Source organism: Chiloscyllium plagiosum, unplaced genomic scaffold, assembly GCF_037043375.1.
Source record: "Chiloscyllium plagiosum isolate Xiang-an unplaced genomic scaffold, Cpla_swu_hap1 HiC_scaffold_36, whole genome shotgun sequence".
NCBI classification, from domain to species: Eukaryota; Metazoa; Chordata; class Chondrichthyes; order Orectolobiformes; family Hemiscylliidae; genus Chiloscyllium; species Chiloscyllium plagiosum.
Genome location: NW_028270174.1, coordinates 141,818 through 165,052, shown reverse-complemented (window position 1 = coordinate 165,052; position 23,235 = coordinate 141,818). Strand labels below are relative to the sequence as shown.

At 42.4% G+C, this 23,235-nt stretch overlaps 2 protein-coding genes across 3 annotated transcripts in view; one reads left to right on the top strand and one right to left on the bottom strand.

Annotated features, from left to right (window-relative positions):
• Positions 1-19,757, bottom strand: part of dgkq (diacylglycerol kinase theta) — a 176,524-nt gene extending 156,767 nt beyond the window's left edge. The window contains exons 1-2 of one of the 2 annotated variants that reach the window (XM_087979837.1): positions 19,621-19,757; positions 4,644-4,746 (exon numbers count right to left, since the gene is read on the bottom strand). In XM_087979837.1, the coding sequence (XP_087835963.1) occupies positions 4,644-4,746; positions 19,621-19,689 (172 nt within the window). In that variant the 5' untranslated portion in view covers positions 19,690-19,757. The remainder of the gene's footprint in view (positions 1-4,643; positions 4,747-19,620) is intronic. The other variant, XM_087979839.1, reaches the window with a different exon arrangement.
• An 800-nt stretch (positions 19,758-20,557) lies between these two features.
• srp72 (signal recognition particle 72) overlaps positions 20,558-23,235 on the top strand; it is a 75,171-nt gene continuing 72,493 nt past the window's right edge. The window contains exon 1 of the mRNA XM_087979826.1: positions 20,558-20,673. Within this exon, the coding sequence (XP_087835952.1) occupies positions 20,558-20,673 (116 nt within the window). The remainder of the gene's footprint in view (positions 20,674-23,235) is intronic.

Below are 23,235 nucleotides of genomic sequence, written 5' to 3'. Positions count from 1 at the left end.
GTCTCTGAACCCTCCACCCAGGGGAAAAATTTCTTACCATCTATTTAGTCTATGGCCCTCATAATTTTATATTTCGCAATCGTGTTCTGATAAAACAGACATGGAAGTAATTCACATCTTCTGAATTAACCCAGAACTAGGAAACAGCATCTTAAAATCAGGGGTAGTCTTTTAAGTCAGAGGTGAAGTGAAATTTGGTTTCTTACCTTCTGTGATTTTGGAGTTCTTTGCCTCAGAAGGCAGTGGTGGTGGGATCAGTGAATAATTTTAGGGCAGAAGTAGTTTGATTCCCTTGCCTAACAAGAATCTCTGGTTCAAAAACAGAAATTGCTAAAAAAAAACTCAACAGGCCTGGCAGTATCTGTGGAGACTACTTGGAGTTAATATTTTGGATCCATTGACCCTTCTTCAGAACTATAAATCTAAGGTTAATTGGAGCAGATGGGAATGTGAAATTCAAATCATAACTAGACACAATATTATTGAGTAGTGGAGCAGTCTTGAGGGGCTGAATAACACATATCTTCAAAATCAGCTTGGAATGACTAAAACAGAGGGGAGTGGAAGAAAATGGTCTATGAAAGGAAGCTATTCAGAAATATAAAAGTATTTAAAAAAGAGTGACTGGAAATATAAAAGTATTTAAAAAAGAGTGACTGAGGTATGTGATTACACCTTAGAGGGCAAGATTTGGACATTCGTAATGAGAAATATGAAAATGGTTATGCACTAAACAGGCATTTTGTGCATGTCTCCATTGTAGAATATACAAAACACATCCAATAATGCTTGAAAATCAAGACATGAAAGGGAGAGGGGAACTGAAAACATTAATCTTGTCATAAATAGTTCTGGAAAAGCTCAAAATTAAAGGCAGGCAAATCCACTGGATCTGAAGGGTTTTGTCTTCGCGCTTTAAAAGAAATGACTGCAGATATAGTACTTATATTGGTTGTGATCTTCCAATTTTCAACAAGATCATCTTTCATTCACCAAAATTCTACAGAATACAAGCCCCATCCTCTCAATCACTATTCATGGGACAGTCCTGTCATTTCAGAGATTATAGAATCATAGAATTTTGTATGCAGAAGGAAGCCATTTGGTCATCATGCCTGTACTGGCTCCCAAAAAGTGCTATCCAGTTAGTCCCATTCTCCAACTCTATCTCAGCAATCCTCCAGTCTGGTGAATCTCTGCTGCATTCCCTCTATGGAAATTATGATCTTCCTTAAAGGAGAACAAAAACTGTACATAATTCTCCAGATGTATTCTCACCAAAGTGCTATGCAACTGAAGTAAGGTATCCTTACTCCTATACTCAAATCCTCTTTTGCTAAAGATCAAAATACCATTTGTTTTCCTAAATGTTTGCTGCATTCCTATCTTAGCTTTCAGTGACGTATGAACAAGATACCCTGGTCCCTTTGGTCATCACACCTCCCAATCCCTCACCATTCAAGAAACATTCTGCACCTTTTTCCTCCTACCAAAATGGAAAAACTCACTAACCCACACAGAGCCTATTTACCATGTCTCTGCTTACTCACTCAGCCTGTCCATATCTCTGTGAAGCATCAGTGCATCATCCTCACCATACATATTTCTTCCTAGATTTGTGTCACCACCAAACTTGAAAAATATTAAATTTGGTATCTACAATCAAATCATGGATATAGGTTGTGAACAGCTAAAACCCCACAAACATCGATTCTTGTGGTACTTCACTTGTCACACTCAAGACAGTTAGCCTCATGGCTATCATAAGGCGATAATAGGAGAACTTTTATTCAAGCAGAATATAAACAGGTACATGAACTGATGGCATAAAGGAATATGATCTCATAGCCTTTACAGAGACATGGTAACAAGGGAATTAAAACTGAGAACTTAACATGCAGGAATATTTGACCTTTCAGAGTGACAGATGGAAAAGTGATGGGGTAAAACTGTTACAAAGAGATGAAATGAGGACATTTGTAAGAGACATTCTAAACTCAAATGATGTAAAGTCCACTTGGTCAAAGATTTTAAAAGTAGCAACAGAAAGAAGACATTGGTAGGAATAGCGTACTGACCCCCAAACAATAACCATGCTGTTGGAATGGCTATAAATCAGCAAATAGCAGCATGCAAAAAATAACAGAGCAAAAGTTATGGGAGACTTTAAACTTCATGGTGATTAGGTTAATCAAATTGAAAATGGTAGCTACAACAACAAATTCATAATGTGCATTAGGGATAGTTTCCATCCATCATGGAATAAACCAGGGAACAGGTTCTCTCGGATCTCATAGTGTGTATTGAGGCAGTGGAAGACCCTTAGGAAGAAGTGATCACGATGTCATTGAATGTAATATTCTGTCTGAGAGTCAGAAACTTGGGTTGGAAACAAAACTGCCTTTCACGTAAATAACCAGAATTACAATGAAATAAGGATAGATTTAGCTAAAAAGTGAACTGGACAGATAGATTAGCAGGATGCAGTGGCCGACATTTAAGGAGGTAATTCATGATGTTCAGCAAAATTACATTCCAGCAAGGGGGAAAAGTTCAAAGACAGCGATAAATGAACCATGACTAAATAAGGAAGTCAAGGAGAGTATAAAGTTGAAAGAAAAAGCACAAAAGTCATTCACAGCTCCAAAGACCAGGATAAATTCAGAATCCACCAAAGTAGGATTAAAAAGACAATAAAAAAAGAAAGTAAACTACAAGGGAAACTATAATGGAATATAGAAACTGATAATAAGAGTTTCTTTAAATAGAAATGGAAGAGAGATCAAAGTGAACAGAGGCTCCTAAAAAGAAAATCTGAGGAAACAGTTGTGGGGAATAAAGAAATGGCAATGATGTTAATCAGATGGTTCTCATCATCCTTTATGGTGGCAGATACTTTGAATGTCTGACTAATACTAAAGAATACAGGGCAGAAATTAGGTTTCGTCACCATCACTAGAGAAGTATTACACAAACGAATGAGGGTGAAGACAGTGAAGACCCTAGCCATGTTGGCTTGCATCTTAGAATCCTCAAAGTAGTAGCTATGGAGCTAGTAGGTGCATTGGTTGTAATTTTCCATAAATTCTGTAATCTGGTGATGTACCAGAGGACTGGAAAATTGCTAATGTGACACCCTAGCCAAAAAGGGAGGCAGGCAAAGAGACATACTTTCTTGCCAATTAGCCTTATTGTGGGAAAAATGTTGGAATCAATTAAGGAAGTCATAGCAGCACATTTAGAAAAATATAATATAATCAAGCAGAGGTAGCTTGGCTTCACAAAAGGGAGACTGTGTTTGATGAACTCATTAGGGTTTTAAGGAAGTATCAACCAGAGTGGTTAGAAGGCAATCAGTAGATGTGGTATACTTGGATTTCCAAAAGGCATTCAATAACGTGCTGACAACGTAAGATTTCATGGTGTAGGGGCAACATAATTAGAGATTTGATTACCTAACAGGAAGCAGAGAATATTGGTTAATGAGACCAATGGGTTATTTTTACATAGACAGGCGCATTACTTGTGAAGTATCACAAGTGTCCAGTGTCAGGCTTTAAATATTTAATGATCTAAACAATAACTTGGATTAAGGGACAAAAAGTGTGGCTGTGGAAATTTCCAATGATATGATTGGTTGGAAAATAGGACAACATGATGATTCTACAAAGGGATTTTGATAGGTTAAGTCAACAGGAACACTTTTATAAAATGGAGCATAACATGGAACCTAGTGAAGTTACGCACATAGGCAGGGACAATAGAAAAGCAGTATGTTATATGAATGAAGGGAGACAGCAAATTCCATAGAACAAAGGGAACTGGGTGTCCTGGTACATGACTCACAAACAATGTTGACATGCAGGTCAGTGTTCCCTTTAACTTTCTTACTGGCTATGTGAACCTCTGAGGCCTGTGCTACCAGCAACTTGCAGAATCATAAGTCAATGCTGCGATGATCATGCTGATGTTGATCGCTGTGTATGGAACATCAAGGCAGCTATAAAGGAATGTTGATGCAGGTACAAGAAGCGATTTGCTTACAAATGGAAGGTTGTCTTTTTTGCCCAAGGAGAATGAGTATGAAGTAGGAAAGTGTTGCTCCAACTGTGTAAGACTTTGGTGAGAGCACATCTGATTATACAGAATTTTTGTTTCCTTATTTAAGGACATAGGCATTGGAAGGCACAGTCAATTGATTCCTGGGACAAAGGGACTATTTTAAGAGAAAAGATAGAAAAGGTTGGGCTTGTACATTTTGAAGAGTTTAGAAGAACAAGAGGTGATCTTACTGAAACATTTTGTGGGCAATTGAGAAGGTGGATGTTGGGAGGCTGTTTCCCCTGTGGGAGAGTAAGGATCTAGTTTAAAATTCAGGGGTCTCCATTTCAGACTAAGAAAAGGAAATTTTCTTCTAAGGGCTGTAAAACATGGAATTTTCAGTCCCAACATTCAGATCAGCCATGACCTTAACCAATGACAGAATGGACTCAAGGGGCTAAATGAACTAATCTTACACCTCATTCTTATGGTCCTTTAATATTTTATTTTCTAAGACACAGTGGACGTCAACAATTTACAAGCTACCATTTAAGAACATCTTACTTCAGACATATTATTTCCATTCTGGATTATCTCTGTACCTTCACATCGTGTTGCAAGACTCTCTTCCAACTGTCTTCTACATACAGCACAAAATTTCTTCTTGTACTGTGCAGGAACTCCAAGGCAATGTGCCACAGGAATCTAAAACAAGGACAAGATCAATTAGTCCCCCATTTAAAAATAAATATCCAATCACCCTCAATGGAACAATGACATGCGAGATAAAGATTCCTAAATAGCGTTTCTTGCTAATGGAAGAATGGAATTACTGAGAGTTTGGTGAGTGAGGAAATTAGTCGGGTGAGGAAAGAGTAGCCTTTGGTTTTGCTTCTCTTCTTTTCCCTTTTACATGTTTGTCAGTTTTCAGGAGACCATGAGTTCAATAAATGCAGAAGAGGGTTGAACTTGATAAGAAAAATCAAACAGTAGCATCACAGGTCAATAGTACATTCATTAACCTCTAGTTTTGGGTTTATAGTAAATTATACAGAAGTAAGCTAAAATAACGGCAGGGTATTTCATTCAGGCAAAGTGCCCATCCTTTGGTACAACTTAAAATACATGCAGGAAAAGTAACCAGCTGCAGAAACCGGAGCTACAGATTTCAGAAACCCAGAGATAGCTGGAGTCACTGTGCTGCATCCACAAGGCTGACAGTTATGTGGATAGCATGTTCAGAGAGATAGTCGGAAAACAAGTTCAGGACATGAACGGAGATAAGGAATGGGTAGCTGCCAGACGATTCCAGGATAACCAGACAGATAGTGCAAGAGTCCCCAAAGGTCCTGTTCAAGGTCTGAGTTTCCACTCTTGTACTGGTGAGGGAGATGGTTCCTCACACTGTTTCAATCTATCAGAGCCAATGTATGGCATTGCACAAAACCAGATTTGAGGAGGACACAAAACTAAGTGTAAATATATGCAGCAAGGAATATTTAATGCTGCTACTGGAGGATTTGAACAGGCTAAGATGAATGGTGGCAGATGGAGTTTAATTCAGATAAATGTGAGGTACTGCATTTTGGGAAAGCAAATCTTAGCAGGACTTATACACTTAATGGTAAGGTCCTAGGGACTGTTGCTGAACAAAGAGACCTTGGAGTGCAGGTTCATAGCTCCTTGAAAGTGGAGTCGCAGGTAGATAGGATAGTGAAGAAAGCGTTTGGTATGCTTTCCTTTATTGGTCAGAGTATTGAGTACAGGAGTTGGGAGGTCATGTTGCGGCTGTACAGGACATTGGTTAGGCCACTGTTGGAATATTGTGTGCAATTCTGGTCTCCTTCCTATCGGAAAGATGTTGTGACATTCAAAAGGGTTCAGAAAAGATTTACAAGGATGTTGCCAGGGTTGGAGGATTTGAGCCATAGGGAGAGGCTGAACAGGCTGGGGCTGTTTTCCCTGGAGCGTCGGAGGCTGAGGGGTGACCTTATAGAGGTTTACAAAATTATGAGGGGCATGGATAGAATAAGTAGGCAAAGTCTTTTCCCTGGGGTCGGGGAGTCCAGAACGAGAGGGCATAGGTTTAGGGTGAGAGGGAAAAGATATAAAAGAGACCTAAGGGGCAACGTTTTCACGCAGAAGGTGGTACGTGTATGGAATGAGCTGCCGAAGGGTCTGTTTCCATCTGTACATCTCTATGACTCTAAATGATATTGGTGAATGTGCAGGTAAAAGGATGTGGAAGGCTCCTTTGGGGCCTTGGATGGAGGTGAGGGAGGAGGTGTGGGTGCAGGCTTTGCAATTTCTGCAGTGACAGGGGAGGGTGCCAGGAGGGGAGGGTGGGTTGTTGGGGGGTGTGCACCTGACCAGGTAGTCACGGAGGGAATGTTCTTTGCGGAAAGCGGAAATGGGTGGGGAGGGAAATATATCCCTGGTGGTGGGGTCTGTTTGGAGGTCGCAGAAATGTCGTCAGATGATGTGGTTTATGCGAAGGTTGGTCGGGTGGAAGGTGAGCACCGGGGGGTTCTCTCCTTGCTACAGTTGGAAGGGTGGGGTTTGAGGGCGGAGGTGCGGGATACAGTGGATGAGATACATTGGAGGGCATCTTTAACCACATAGGAAGGGAAATTGCGGTCTCTAAAGAAGGAGGCCATCTGGTGTGTTCTGTGGTGGAACTGGTTCTCCTGGAAGCAGAGGAATTAAGAATATGGGATGGCATTTTTGCAGGAGGTAGGGTAGGAAGAGGTATAGTCTAGGTAGCCGTGGCAGTCAGTGGGCTTGTAAATCTAGACTCTGGTTTCCAGCATCTGCAGTCCTTGTTTTTACCTAACTTCAAACCAGCGTCTATAGGAAAATAACACATACGGACCAAATATTGAACTACAGAAGCAATCATCACAACATCTGCATCAGAACATTATTTCAATGAGCTACCACACACTGCAGCACAGAGGAAAATCACCTATACAGTGTATTCAAAAAGAATGGGTACCTAATGAACACAGTCCACGGATTTCTCAGCAACAAAACCAAACAAGCAGACAAAACGCTTCCAGAAACCTTAGCCACTCTCCCCTACATCAAAGACATCTCGGCAATGACTGCCAGACTACTCAGACCCCTTGGCATCATGGTAGCTCACAAACCCAACAACACCTTAAAACAGCAGCTAATGAACTTGAAAGACCCCTTACAGACAACAAGCAAAACTAATGTCATTCACAAAATACCTTGCAGGAACTGTAACAAACACTACATTGGACAAACAGGCAGAAAACTAGACACCAGGATATATGAACATCAACTAACCACAAAATGACATGACTCTCTCTCACAAGTATCTTTACATACAGATGAGGAAGGACACCACTTCGACTGAGACAACACATCCATCCTAGACCAAGCCAAACAGAGACACGCACGAGAATTCCTAGAAGTATTGCATTCCAACCAGAACTCTATGAGCAAACACATAGACTTGGATCCGATTTACCACCCCGGAGAAAAAGAACAGGAAATGACATCACCAGAGGAAATAATGTCACCACAGCATGGAAACCCAAATATATAAATAGAAAGCAGGAAACAACAACAGTGCTTTGTCCGGAGGCTCACTGAAGATGTTACTTAGAATGATGACGAAACATCTGAAAATGAACTTTCCAGCTCAGCGAGCAATCTACATGCAGAACTTTGGTAGAAAAAACATGGAGACACAATACAGGCTCAACGGTAAAACTTTGAGGAGAGTACAAGCACAGGGTGATCTTAAGGTTCACATGCATGATCCTCTAAAGGTGGCCAGCTAAGTTAAAACAGTTGTGAAGACTTAGACTCACAAAGACATACAGCAACAAAACAGATCCTTTGGTCCAACCCGTCCATGCTGACTAGATATCCTAAATAAATCTGGTCCCATTTGCCAGCATTTGGATCCTTAGGTTTATAAATGAGGCATAGAATTTAAAAGTAAGGAAGTGATGCTATATCTTTACAAAACATTGGTCACACCACATTTGAAATATTGTGTTCAGTTCTGCACACTTTATGTAAGGAAGAAAATGTTGAAGTGGCCTTACTGAAATGTTCAAAACTATAAACAATCTTGATAGGCCACAAAAAAGATATTGTTTTCACTGTTCCCAGGGTAGGCGAGTCTAAAACTACTGGGCATAGGTTTATGCTGAGAGGGGAAAGATTTAAAAGGGAATGAGCTGCAACTTTTTCACAGAGAGTGGTGCGTATATAAAGCAAGCTGCTAGAGGAAGTGATAGAGGCGGGTACAGTTACAATATTTAAGACATATCCCTTAATTTTGTAAGTAGAAACTGGGCAGGAGTTTAAAAAGTAGGTCCTCGAGTACAGTAACATCTGAATTACTACCCATACGATGTGCTAAAGAGGGGAACCTAGTCAGCATGGACAAGTTGAGCCTAAGTGCTGCATCTGAGGAGCAGGAGAATCGACATTTCAGGCCGGGGCCCTTCATCAGCAAGGTTCTCCTACTCCTTGGATGCTGCCTGACCTGCTGCACTTTTCCAACAACACACTCTCGACTCCAATCTCCAGCATCAGCAGACCTCACTTTCTCCAAGTTGGGCCTAAGAGCCTGTTTGAAGATTAGATTAGATTAGATTAGATTACTTACAGTGTGGAAACAGGCCCTTCGGCCCAACAAGTCCACACCGCCCCGCCGAAGCGCAACCCACCCATACCCCTACATCTACCCCTTAACTAACACTACAGGCAATTTAGCATGGCCAATTCACCTGACCTGCACATCTTTAGGACTGTGGGAGGAAACCGGAACACCCGGAGGAAACCCACGCAGACACGGGGAGAACGTGCAAACTCCACACAGTCAGTCGCCTGAGGCAGGACATTGGTTTCTGTGCTGTATGACTGTATGACTCTAGTCAGTGTGTCAGTAACTAGGAGGCAGAGTTTCAGGATTGTCACTAAGAGAGCTGGAAGTGAGATGACGAGAAACATCTTTTCTCAGAGTTGTTAGGATTTAGAGTGTGCTGCCTGGGAGAGGGGTGATGTTGAATTCCACTGGAGATTTCAAAAGAGAGCTGGATATGTATTTCAGAATGATGGAGTTTGAGGATATGGAGATAGGGCTGGGTAGCTCTCGGGAGCCAGCACAGTCACATTGGTTCTAATGGTCTCCATTTGTACTGTGTTAAAAATCACACAACACCACGTTATAGTCCTACAGGTTTAATTGGAAGCATACTAGCTTTCGGAGCGCCGCTCCTTCATCAGATGGTTGTGGTTCATCAGAACACCTGTTAGACTATAATCTGGTGTTGTGTGATTTTTAACTTTGTACACCCCAGTCCAACACCAGCATCTCCAAATCATGACTTCTGTACTGTAAAATTCTATGATTTTAATATGCAGGTGCAGAAAATTATTAGAAAGGCAAATGGAATGTTAGCCTTTATTGCACGATAATTTGAGTACAGGAACAGTCTGCAAGAAGTCTTGCTTCAATTGTATAAGAGTTTGGTTAGACCACACCTGGAGTGTTGTGTGAACTTTTAGTCTCCTTATCTCAGCAAAAGTATCCTTGCTGTACAGGGAATGCACCAAAGGTTCACCAGACTTATTTACGAGATGGTGGGACTTTCCTATGAGTAGAGATTGGGCAAGCTGAGTCTATATTGTCCTGAATCTCAAAGAATGAAAGGTGATATCACTGAAATGTACAAATGTACTTTAAGGGTTAGAGGATAGATGCAGGTAAAATGTTTCATCTGGCTGAGGAGTTTTAAAGCGGGGTCACAATTTTAAAATATGGGAATTCCATTTAAGTCTGAGATGGGGAGAAATTTTGCTCCTCAGAGTACTGAACCTTTGGAATACTCTACCACAGAATACTGTGGAAACTCAATGTTTGAGCATGTTAAATGTAGAGATTGATAGATTTATGATTTGCAGCAGCATAATGGGATATGGGAATAGGGTAAATAAAAAGATTGCAGGTGTTTGACCAGCTGTGCACATACTGAATGGCAGGGTAACCTCAACAAGCTGAACGGCCTATTCCAATGTTTCTATGGGCTAATATTGGTCAGCAGCATGGAGTTAAGGAAAAATCATATTAAAATTTTGCTCAAAATCATATTTATGAAAGCACTAATACTAGTGCTTCACTGGAGGCTCACTGATGATGTTACCTAGTATGGTGAAGGAACGTCTGAAAACGAACCTTCCAGCTCAGTGAGCAAGCTTACATCCAGAACATCAACCTGAGCTACAAATGTTCCCAAAACTCGAAGATTGTCACATGATAAAATTTCAAGTTCTGCTAGTTCAACTAACATTTTTTTTTCTATTTGCAGGAGTGTGTGTCGCTAGCCAGGCAAGCGTTTTATCCAGAGGCAGTTCAGAGTCAAACATCTTGCTGTGGGACTGGAGTCACATGTAGGTCAGATCAGGTAAGGATGACGGATTTCCATCCCTAAAGGGCATCAGTGAATCAGATGGGCATTTCTGACAGTCGGCGAGTTTTTAAGGTCATTGGTAAATCCAAGTACCCAGAATATTATCTGGATCACTGGTATGTGTTGACGAGAGTCAAATTACATGTCCATAAATAAGATCCAAAGAAAATCAACTGAAGCTGGATTCCAGCCAGGAAATTGGATTCATTTCCATCTATTGTTTGCAAGAACTAATATAAAGGGTATGAGACAAGAGCAGGGAATTGGAATGTGAGCAGATAGCTCTAGTTGAACAACCATCACCAGCAGAGATATAATGGGCTGAATGAGTTCTTTCTTTATTTTCTTTGTATCTAAAATAGAAAGTAGCATCAGCTGTAAGCTGATCATCCTCAACAAAGTGTTGGAGAAACTTTGTAGGTATGGCAGAATCGGTGGAGAGAGAAACAGAATTAAAGCCAGAGATTTACAGCACAGAAAATGAACCTTCAGCCCATCCATCCACGCTGGTCTAAACTAACCATCTAATTATTCTAAATCTGTTTTCCAGCACTTGGCCCATAACCTGCTGTGACACACATCAAAATACTTAAATGTTGTGAGGGTTTCTGCCTTAACCACTCTTTTGGACAGTGAGTTCCAGATTCCCATCACCTTTTGGATGAAAAAGATTTTCCTCACATCTCTTCTAAAGTTAACATTTCGAATCTTGTATGACTGTTTCTCTCTCAATAGATGCTGCAAGACCCGAGTTTCTCCAGCTTTCCCTGGTCTTGCTGAGGATATCCAGCACCCACAGTATTTTCTCTTATGTGAGCTGATCATCCTGTCACGTTGAGGAGTGATGCTCAAACTTGGACAGTAAAACTCATCAGCTTGAAAAGTAAGTTATAGCTGTGTAAACTACAAAGATAAAGCTTCATAAAAATGGAGGCAGCTTTCAACATTTATGAAGCCTGTATGATCTGAGGTTTGAATTACCTCAGAGTTCAGAGACTGTTTGGTTAAGCAAGTTAAGCTGGTGCTGCAGGTTCCTCCAGTTTGATTTCTCAAGACGTAGCTCCTTTCAGATCATGTTCCACTAAAAACATGTGACATGTAAAACTTGATAACATAATTATTCTCTATGCCTGACTTAGCTTGACACTTAATTTAACTAAAGGATCTGTTTCCGTGCTGTATGCCTCTAAAAGTGTGGTGAAGATGGGTATAATTACAACATTTTAAAGGCATCTGGATGGGTACAGGAATATGATTAGGAAGGGTTTAGAGGGATATAGGCCAAATGCTAGCAAATTGGACTAGGTTAGATTGGGATGTCTAGTCAGTGCAAATGAGTTGCACGATGTTTCTATTCTGTATGTTTCTAAGTGCATTTTGAAAATTATTATACTTTTTTTAAAAATGCAGCAATGTTTTACCTGAATACAAAGTGCTTCATGTAGAGTTCTACTTTCATTTCCATATATCACTACTTGCGACAACAAATCCCTATTACATCTAAGCTTGAACAAATCACAATAACAGATGCTGCTTCCCTTAGTCTTACAAATTAGGAGGCAGCCATTAATCCCTTGAGCCTGTGGGTGCCTCATGCGCCTCCTCGTTCCTGCACCATTTAAAACCCTCTATTCTAAAACTGTACAGAATTCCCTTTTAACACCATTATGCTTCCATCTATGCTGTATTCCATGTGCAAACAACTCAAGAAGTTCTCCCAACCATTTTATTCATTATTTTGCTGATGTTTTTAAAAGATAGGCTTTGACCAATCAAGAGTGGTTTTCTAAACTTACATTATCATAACCCTAGGTTTAAATCTCAAATGTATTCTAACCTTTCCACTGAAGTGAAGAGAGCGTTGCAGAATGAGGAGGATAGGCTGGATACTTAGAGCTGGAAGAAGTCACAGATAAATGATGCTTTTCAGATTAGATGTACAGCTCAATGTAGTACCTTAGTTTAATACAATTACTTTCATGGTAAGAGATTAATTTCATTGGTAGACCTCCCTATGGCAACTAGCAGTTTTGCCCTATTTCTTGAGACAAGGTTTACAATATAAAGAGTATGAACCAACAGTGGGATCAGCATGCACTGTTGAACCACCTACTTAACACATAATCTTAGGAATTGATCACTCATACTGTTTCAGTTGGAACAGTCAGAATGGGAATGTTCTGAATATTTATTCATAATGTACAAAGTCAAACCCTTGGCAACATAACCTCACAAATTAGTGAAAAGATCCAACTCAATTATAGTTTAGAACACTTGTGATTAGATAATGTATAGTGTATATATAGCATAGAAAGATCTAATTGGACCCACCATGCCTGCAATACCAGTTAAAAAATGGTAATGTAAAGAAATAGGAAAAAAAATTAATTGATGCAGTCAACACCAGAGTTTCAAAATTAGAACATGTCGTATCTCCAATCGATTCTGTCACAAGCTCACAACTTAACTCCCACTTCAAGTTGCTGATATTATTAGCCTAGATTGATTTCGTGGCCAGAACATTTCAAACATTTACCACCTGGTAAGAGAGTTATGATTTCTGATCTGTGCATTGATCTTGTGCCTTGTAGGAAATTTTTGCATCTTCTTAGGTTAGGTCCCAGAAGACTGGAGAAGAGCCAATGTTGTTTCCTTCTTTAAGGAGGACAACAGGGATAATCCAGGAAATTACAGGCTGGTCAGTCTTACATTAATGGTAGGGGAAACTGTGGGGCAACCTGATAGAATTTAGTAAAATTATGGGAGGCATGGATAGAATGAATAGTCACGAGTCTTTTCCTCAGGGTAGAAATGTCAATTAAAGGGACATAGGTTTAAAGTAAAAAGGGGGAAGTTTAAAGGAGACATAACATGCAAGTTCTTTACACAAATAGTGGTTAGTGCCTAGAATTTGCTTCCAATGGAGGTGGTAGAAGCAGATATAATAGCAATGTTTAAGATGCATCTCGAGAGATACATAAAGGGGCAAGGAATAGAGGGATACAGACCGCATACAGGCAAAAGATTCTTAATTTAAAAAGGCATCATGTGTGAGCACAGGCTTGGTGGGCCAAAAAGTATGTTTCTGTGCTGTACTGTTCTTTGTTCTCAATGTTATGAAGCTTTACTTTATGTCGCTATTTTTTTCTCTGGGATCCAGTGAGTTGCTTCTCAGTTCATATGAGAACTATTGGATGCAAATGGAGTTTCTGCCATTACAATTAGATGAAATATGGCGACACTAACTTATTGTTTCAATAGGCTTACTATATTAAAGAATATACATGAGTCTGCAGCAACATAAGAGAAACTCCTGACCTTCAACCTAATCCCACTTACCATCACTTGAGCTGTAGCCTTGAATGTTATCATGTGCCAAGTGCTTATCCAGGTATTTTTTAAAGCATGTCAGAATATTTGCCTCTACCACCCTCCCAGAGAGGGCATTCCAGATTGTCACTGCCCTCTGTGTAAAAATGTTTTTCCTCACATTCCTCTAAATCTGCCTCCCCTCACCTTGAACCTATGTTCCCTTAACTAACCTTCAAGCATGGGGAACACCCGCTCCTTATCCATTCTGTTCAGGCCCTTCATAATCCTATACACCTCAATCCAATCACCCCTCAACTCTCTGCTCCAATGAAAACCCCAAAACCTGTCCAACTTTGCTTTACAACTTACGTTCTTCATCCCAGAGAGCACTCTGGTAAATCTTCTCTGCATCCCATCCATTGCATTCACTTCCTTCCTGTAATGTGATGATCAGAACAACGCACAGTAATAAAATCTCAGCAGGACTGGTAGTATCTGTGGACAGAGGACTACACACAGTACAATGACCGTGGTCTCACCAAAGATCTGTACAACTCCATCATGACTTCCCTGATTTTGTAATCTATGCTTTGATTAAGTTAAAAATCACACAACTCCAGGTTATAGTCCAACAGCTTTATTTGGAAGCACTAGCTTTCAAAGTGCCGCTCCTTAATCAGGTGGTTGTGAAGCATAAGACCATAAGACACAGAATTTATAGCAAAAGATTACACTTTCATGCAACTGAAATTATATAGTGAACAAACCTGGATTGTTGTTCAGTCTTTCATCTTTTAGAATGGGTTGCAGATTTTGTTTGCAGTCACCTTCTCAAGATAACTTAAGGTTTTATAACAAAAGGTGACATTTCAGCTCAGACAATGCATTAAAAAGTGTGAGGTTAGACTCTGCCTGTACCCCAATCTTGAGTCAGACTGGTTTTATTTCCAAAGTGGAATTTACAAAATATTACTACACGACACTATAACGACGCTATTCACTCACATACACACTCAAGCAGACCCTCTCTCATACACATGCTCTCTCTCATACACACACACAACACATACACCCCCACACTGTCACCCACGCACACACTTTATCAAGCTCTCACACACACAAACACACACTCAGGCACACACACATTCACTTTCTCTCTCATATACATACAAATTCATCCCATGGCCATGTGTGTATTTGCAGATACATTCTATTTTGCTCAAAAAATTCAAGGTATTTTTGTTCCACAGAATCTCCTAATGTCATGCTGTTCATTGAAATTACTTCTTCCAAAGTGTATCAGGGTTAAAGTTCCATTGACCACTTATTTGCCCATTCGACCATTCTGTTTATATCTTCTGCTCACCCAAGACACTCAACCTCACTGTTAACCATCGATCAATCAGTGTCATCTGCAAACGTACAAACTCAAACCTCCCACACAGTCATCTATATTATTTATATAAAATGACAACATTATAGTACTTTTTCCTATGACTGAAGTGAAGCGAAGCCCTAAGCAATGCATTAACTTTGTCTCAAGTCACCTCTAAGACCCTAGGACAAAGTCCATCAGGATCATCCACCTTAACTTTTACATCTCAATTGTTTTCAATTCCATCCATGACCTCCCCTCACACGTTTCTAGAATCACCTCCAAGCTTACAACCTTCCAAGATATCTACAATCCTTTTAATTTCACCATCCCCCGTTTTAATCTCCCTACCGCTGGTGGTCCTCCTTTCAGCTAATGATCCTATCATCCTGTTTTCTTACTACTCTCAAAGTAACGTGCAGCTGAGCTATACAATCTTGCTTAAATGCACTCTTAGCCTTTAGTTCTTAGGAATTACCGTACTTTTTCACAGTAATAGTATCCCTACAAACTGCAAAGGACAATAATGAACACTGCCTATTCACTGCTTGCTCCAAAGTTCTGCAGCAGTCTGCCTTGGATGCTGTTGGTGGTTCAACGTGGGCTGCAATCTTTCACTGTGTAGATGATCAATGGCTCATGGAAAATCCATTAGTAGGAAATAGCCTGATGTAACCACTTTTACTTCTTGTACAAACTATCAGGTTCATCACTAAGATTCACTTTACTTATAAACCGAATAAAAAGTAACTAATCTGAAAACTTACTTTTAAGGTGCAGAACAATTAAATAGAGTCATACAATCATAGAGATGTACAGCATGGAAAAAGATGCGAAGAATGTCAATTTTCAGATAACTGAAAAATACAAGGACAGCCAAGAATACTTATACTCGAAGTGCCATTTTCCCAAATTCAAGCAATAACTACCAGTAAAGATGAGACATGGTTAAACTTACTGAACTGTTTATACTCTGCACAGGTCCACTCATACTGTACATGACAAGATCAAAGTCTGGAAAATTGACATACATTTTATAACATGCTCATTGGGATACAGCAGATTGGAAAGTGTTAGGATGGCTCTTTGTATGTTTTCAAATTGATAAATTCAGCAGAAAATCCATGTCACTGAAATTGCTGGATTCTGTGTCTTATCATATGAGCTGCAGTTGAAGACTCTGGGTCCATGCTTGATGGAGTTTAGAAGGATGAGGTTGGATTTTATTGAAACTTAAAAGAATATTGAGAGACCTGGATAGAGCGAATGAGGAGAAGATATTTCCACTAGTAGGGGAGACTAGGAACTGAGGGCACAGCCTCAGAGTGAAGGAGTGATGCTTTAGAACTTGGGAGAAATTTCTTCAGCCGGAGGATGGGAATCTGTGGCACTCATTTCCTCAGAAGGCTGTGGAGACCAAACGTACTTAAGACAAAGAGAGCTATCTCAGATATATATACGGCAATTCTTGGTAGGTGAAGACTGTTAATTCCCAGCTAATCTGTGGAAAGGCAGTGTACTATTTAATTGCATTTCTGTCTTGTACTAAATAGCCACCTTTTGTTACAATCAACTCAGATATCCTAGAGCATGTTAATCACGTCACCATATACACAACACAAGACAATAATGTCTACATTATTTCAGCCCCATTTCCAAACAGTTTCTGCCTGGTGAACTTGCCACTGGGTCATGACCTTCAGGGTGTCCATATTTTTGCTTCATGGACACCTGAAAGTGAGCTATGAAGTTGGCACCCTCAATAAAGACAACTGTGAAACAGCACCTGATTGCCATGACCTCTGGAAGATTATTTGAAAGGGCACTGAAAGAAGGGAGCACGAATAAAAAAATTAGCTGACAGGTAAGAGAGCTCCGAGGAAACAGAGACCAATCATTTGTGCACATTCTCAGTTCACTTTCTTCCTCCATCGAGGAAGAACGAACCATCGAAGTTCACAACATCATTGTATGAAATGGATGACTGCCAGAACTAACACAAGTTGATTGTAACAAAAGATGGCTATTTAGTACGAGACAGAAATGTTACTAAATAGTATACTGCCTTTCCACAGATTAGCTGAGAGATGTGCTGATTGTCATTGGAGATGATGCGGGATGCTCAGGATCATGGATAAGGAAACATTAATATGCAACGACTATGCTCCACTTTCAATTTGGAAATATGGATGTCAATGACAAGGCTGCAGATATTGCCATTCCTAGTTCCGAGTATTAAATATGAATTACACACTGCAAGTATTATGAGGTCAATGGGTCAATGTCTCTAGAGGAAACCAAACTGGGCATTAGTGAGCAGATTCCTTTCCTTGAAGGACATCAGTGAGTTAGTTTACTCTATATCAATAATTCAGTAGATTTCAGGGTTATTTACAGGTGATAGCACTCCAATTACCAGAATTCCAATAGCTGTTTGGTAGCATTGCTGAAATAAACAGAGACATTTTACCAAGGCTTTGTGTTTTTGCAACAATGAGGACAATCTGTAATATTGTGACATGTGAATGCACTTCACCCATTTCAACTCAACAAAACTCGGAGATAACCATTCATTTCTTAGGGCAAACTCTGGCCAATCGAAGTCAACCTTCCCAGTTTGAAATCTAAAACCTGGCAGTCAACTATCATTCTCAAATGCTACATTCTCTACAGCTAAGACTCTCCCAAAATGCACTCGCTATGCAGTAAGCATTTTTTCCCCTCATACAGTATAATGTTGGTTTTCCCCTTCATTGATATGGAGATGCGGGTGTTGGACTTGGGTCAAAGATTGTATAAATTCTGTGTCTTACAATCTTCCACTCCACAGCCACCTGATGAAGGAGCAGCGCTCCGAAAGGTAGTGCTTCCAATTAAACCTGTTGGACTATAACCTGGTGTTGTGTGATCTTTAACCTTGTTCCCCTTAATTGGTATTCTTGCAAATTGTTCTGAGTGCAAGACAAAATTAACCAGGCTAAGGTAATAGACCAAGGCGCAGAACAATTAGGATATATTTTATATTAGGATTAAACCTCGGCACATTATCGTGGGCCAAAGGGCCTGTTCTGTGCCGTACATTTCTATGTTCTATAATCTGTTTAATATCCTTCCTTATTTAGAGTATACAGGCCTAGTATTTTTACTAACGTTTACTAATTAACACCTCCTGATTATGCAAGCAAACCAGGCAGACACCCTGAAGGCAATCAGATGTACTTAGCACAAGTTTTAACCCATCTCCTGTCTCCCAAGACAGAAGCCATTCAAATCTTATGTATTATAGATAAAAAATAGTAATGGAATTTTAATATATGTAAGAACTGTGTCTAAAGGGGCTCTTGTAAGAACTGTATTTCGGGATTGTATTGCCACCTCAAACTTGTACTGTGACTGTGAATAAAAAAGGCTATTTTCACCAGAGACCGATTTCGGTCATTATTTGAACACAGTCCCACAGTCTGCAGTCACACGTAGGTCAGATCAGTAAAGAATGCAGATTTATTTTCCTAAAGATCATAAGTGAACCAGACAGGCTTTTCCTAACAATCAGCAATGGTTTCATCACTGCCATTAAATTCTTATTCCTAAATTTATTACGGAATTCAAACTCCACCATCTGCCATAGCAGAATTCAAATCCAGGTTCCCAGAACATCACCTGGGTCTCTGGATTAATAGTCTAGTGATTATACCATTAACCCATTGCCTACCTAGATTGGTGGGGACGCCACCCATACAGACCAACAGATTTTTACCCGAGCTACTTGTGTGTATCAAGGTTTTAAAAATCATGAACGAGCTGTATAGAGTAGATAGGGAGAAACTATTCCTATTCATAAAAGGAGCAAGACACATAGACTTAAATTGTTTTGCAAAAGATGCAAATGTGAAGAAATGCTTTATCACTCAGCAAACAGTTAGGGTCTGGAATGCACAGCCTGGAAGCCTGGTGTAAACAGATCTAATTGAGGTTTTCAAAAGATTATTGGGTGATTATCAGGATAAAAAATCATGTACAAGGGTACGAAGACAAAGCAGGAGATTGGCACTAGGTAATGGTGATCATCTGGAGAGCTAGTGCAGGTGCAGTGACCAAGCCTCCCTCTCAAAGATTTCTGTGATTCTGAGAGGAACACCAAAGCAACACATCAAAAGCAATCAGAGTTTTACTGTTAATATACTTAATTTGTAATAAAAGGACACTTCTATGCTTATAATGCACAAGTGCCTAAGGAGCACTGATCCCTTTTCTAACCATCATCGGACAATATGAACCCATCAGGAAGATTTTCTTTTAAATTCTTCAAAGGACCAATTGTAGGAGCAAGTTTCCCGCAATTAAGGACTGACAAATAATGAAACACAGTATTTTTCTTCAGCGGCACTGAATTTTAGTGAGAATTTAACCCAATGTTGCATCCATTAGTTTATTTACCTGTACCAGGTTTGGTGCCAAACAGGAACAAAGGGTCTTCACATTTCTTAGGCATTTCTCATGGCACATGAAGTTACAAACTGTGAAAGAATCAAGAAAAAGGTAAAATATAGACTTTGCACTAAACAACAACTTTGAAAAAAAATCTGCAAAACTACTTCACAAGATTTACTAAGTTTATGGATGACACCAAAATTGGCAGAGGTGCAGATAGTGAGGAGACTGTCAAATGATACAGTGGGATATTGATAGGTTACAGATTTGGGCAGAGAAATGGCAGCTGGAGTTTAATCTGGACCGATGTGAGGTGATGCATTTTGGAAGAGCAAATATAGGTACAAATTATACAATAAATGGCAAAACCCTACGGCGCATTGACATACAGAAGGATCTAGGCGTACAAGGCTACAAATCCCTGAAAGTGGCTACACAAGTGGATACGGTGGTCAAGAAAACATACAGCACACTTGGAGAAAGTGAGGACTGCAGATGCTGGTGATCAGAGTCAAGAGTGTGATGCTGGAAAAGTACAGCAGGTCAGGCAATATCTGTGGAACAGAAGAATAAGCCCTTCATCAGGAATGAGGCTTGTGGGCAGGGGGTCTGAGAGATAAATGGAAGTGGAGATTGGGCTGGGCAGGATGGTAGCTGGAAATGCAATAGGTAGATGAAGGTAGGGGAGAATGTGATAGGTCGGAGAGAAGGGTGGAGCAGATAGATGGGAAAGACAATGGACAGGTCAAGAGAGTGATGCCGAGTTGGAGGTTTGGGACTGGGATAAGGTGGGGGGGGGGAGGAGAAATGAGGAAACTGGTGAAATTCACATTAATCCTGTGTGGTTCTATGTCACGGCGGCAGTTAGAAATGAGATGGTCAAGGGCGGGTAACAGGCCAGCACAGGATGTCCAGGTGGTTGAGGTATGTTGGAGGCTACGTCATGGCAGCAGTTAGAACTGAATCTGTGTCACAGAAAGACGTGGATGCTTTGGAGAGAAAGCAGAGAAGGTTTGCCAGGACGTTGCCTAGTCTGGAAGGTTTTAGTTGTAAGGAGAGGTAAGATAAACTCGGATGTTTTCGTTGGAAAGACGGAGGCCAAGGGGCGACCTGATAGAGGTCTGCAAAATTATGAGTGGCATAGATAGGGTGGATAGTTAAATGTTTTTTCCCAGGGTGGAAGTGTCAACTATAAGAAGGCACAGGTTCAAGGTGAGAGAGAGAAAGTTCAGGGGAGAAGTGCGGGAAAATCCTTCACACAGAGGGTGATGGGTGCCACAGAGGGAGGTGGGAAACACTGCCACTGGAGGTGGTGGAAGCAGGCACGTTAGCAACATTTAACACGCATCTTGACAAACACACAAACAGAAGGTGAACAGAGGGATAGCAACTGTGCATGGGCAATAAGTAGCAGATCTAAATAAGGACTAGGAATTGGCCCAGGTTTGTTGGACCAAAGGACCTGCTCCTGTGTTGTATTGAATTGTATTATGAATCAAATGAGCTCAGTGGTACAAACTGAAGTTGCAAAAAAGGACTGAAAGACTTTTTTTCCCTAAAGGTACAATGGGAATAATGTATTATATGTTAGAATGGAAGGTTTTGCCATTTATTTCACAATAATCTCTATAAGATTATAAGAAAGAAAAGCACGAGTAGGCAATTCAGCCCATTGAGCCTACTCTATATTCAATAAGATCATGCTGATATGATTGCGACCCCATAACCTTTGACTCCTTCATCAATCATCTTCAGAAGAACTTCCTCCTCATCCCTGTCTTACGAGGTAGACCCTTTATTTTTAAACTGTCCCCTCTAATTCTAGATTCCCCTGCGAGGGGAAACACCATCTCACTGTCTACTCTCTCCTCAAATTCCTTAAATTATCTTTCATTTTTCTAAACTTGAACGAGCTTAAGCCCAGCCTCCTCAACCTTGCTTTGGTGCAGTCTCACAAATTGCTGTACAGTTGTAGCAAGGCTTCTCAATTTTTAACTCCATTACTCTTATAATAAAGGCCAACTTTCAATCTGCATTCCTAACCACTCCCATACCAACAAATTAGCTACTTGTAACTTTTGCATAGGGACACCCAGCCACCCTAGCATTGCAGCATTCCACAATCTCTCTCCATTTAAACTGAACCTGCGAGTCTTGTTGTTACTGCAGAATTTGACAACTTCACCTCATCCCACATCAAAATCCAATTGCCAAAACTTCACCCCATCACTTAACCTATCTTTGCAGGCTCTATACACTAATCACAACTTGCTTTCCTCTCCCCCCATCTCTCCTCTCTCCCTCCTCCTCCTCCTCCTCCTCCTCTCCTCCCTCCTCCTCCTCTCCTCCCTCCCCCTCCACCCCCTCTCTCCCCCTCCACCCCCTCTCTCCCCCCTCTCCCACCCCCCTCTATTCCCCCCTCCCCCCCTCTCCCCCCTCTCCCACCCCCCTCTATTCCCCCCTCCCCCCTCTCCCCCCACTACCCTCCCCCCTCTCCCCCCTCCCCCACACTACCCTCCCCGCCTCTCCCCCCACCCCCTCTACCCCCCCTCCCCCCCTTCCTCCCCCCTCCCCCCCACTACCCCCCTCTACCCCCCCTCCCCCTCTCCCCCCCTTCCTCCCCCCCCTCTCTATCCCCCTCCCCCCACTCCCCCCCTCTCCCCACACCCCCCCTCTCCCCCCCCTCTCTCCCCCTCTCCTCCCCCCTCCCTCCCCCTCTCCTGCCCCCCTCCCTCCCCCGTCCCCTCCCCCCCTCTCTCCCCCCCCTCCCTTCCCGTCCCCTCCTCCCTCCCCTCCCCCCTCTCCCCCCTCCCTCCCCCCACTCCCCCCTCCCCCCCTCCTCCCTCCCCCCACTCCCCTCCTCCCTCCCCCCCTCCCTCCCCCCACTCCCCTCCTCCCTCCCCCCACTCCCCCCTCCCTCCCCTCCCCCCACTCCCCACTCCCCCCTTCCTCCCCCCACTCCCCCCTCCCTCCCCTCCTCCCTCCCCCCACTCCCCCCTCCCTCCCCGCCTCCCTCCCCCCCACTCCCCTCCTCCCTCCCCCCACTCCCCCTCCCTCCCCCCTCCTTCCCCCCACTCCCCCTCCTCCCTCCCCCCACTCCCCCCTCCCTCCCCCCACTCCCTCCTCCCTCCCCCCACTCCCCCCTCCTCCCTCCCCCTCCCTCCCCCCACTCCCCTCCTCCCTCCCCCCCACTCCCCCCTCCCTCCCCTCCTCCCTCCCCCCCACTCCCCCCTCCCTCCCCTCCTCCCTCCCCCCACTCCCCCCTCCCTCCCCTCCTCCCTCCCCCCTCCCTCCCCTCCTCCCTCCCCCCACTCCCCCCTCCCTCCCCCCCTCCCTCCCCCCACTCCCCTCCTCCCTCCCCCCACTCCCCCCTCCCTCCCCTCCTCCCTCCCCCCACTCCCCTCCTCCCTCCCCCCACTCCCCCTCCCTCCCCTCCTCCCTCCCCCCTCCCTCCCCCCACTCCCTCCTCCCTCCCCCACTCTCCCCCCTCCCCCCCTCTCCCCCACTCGGCCCCCTCTCCCCCCTCTCCCCCACTCGGCCCCCTCTCCCCCACTCTCTCCCTCCCCCACCCCCTCTCTCCCCCTCCCCCACCCTCCCCACCCCCTCTCCCCCACCCCCTCT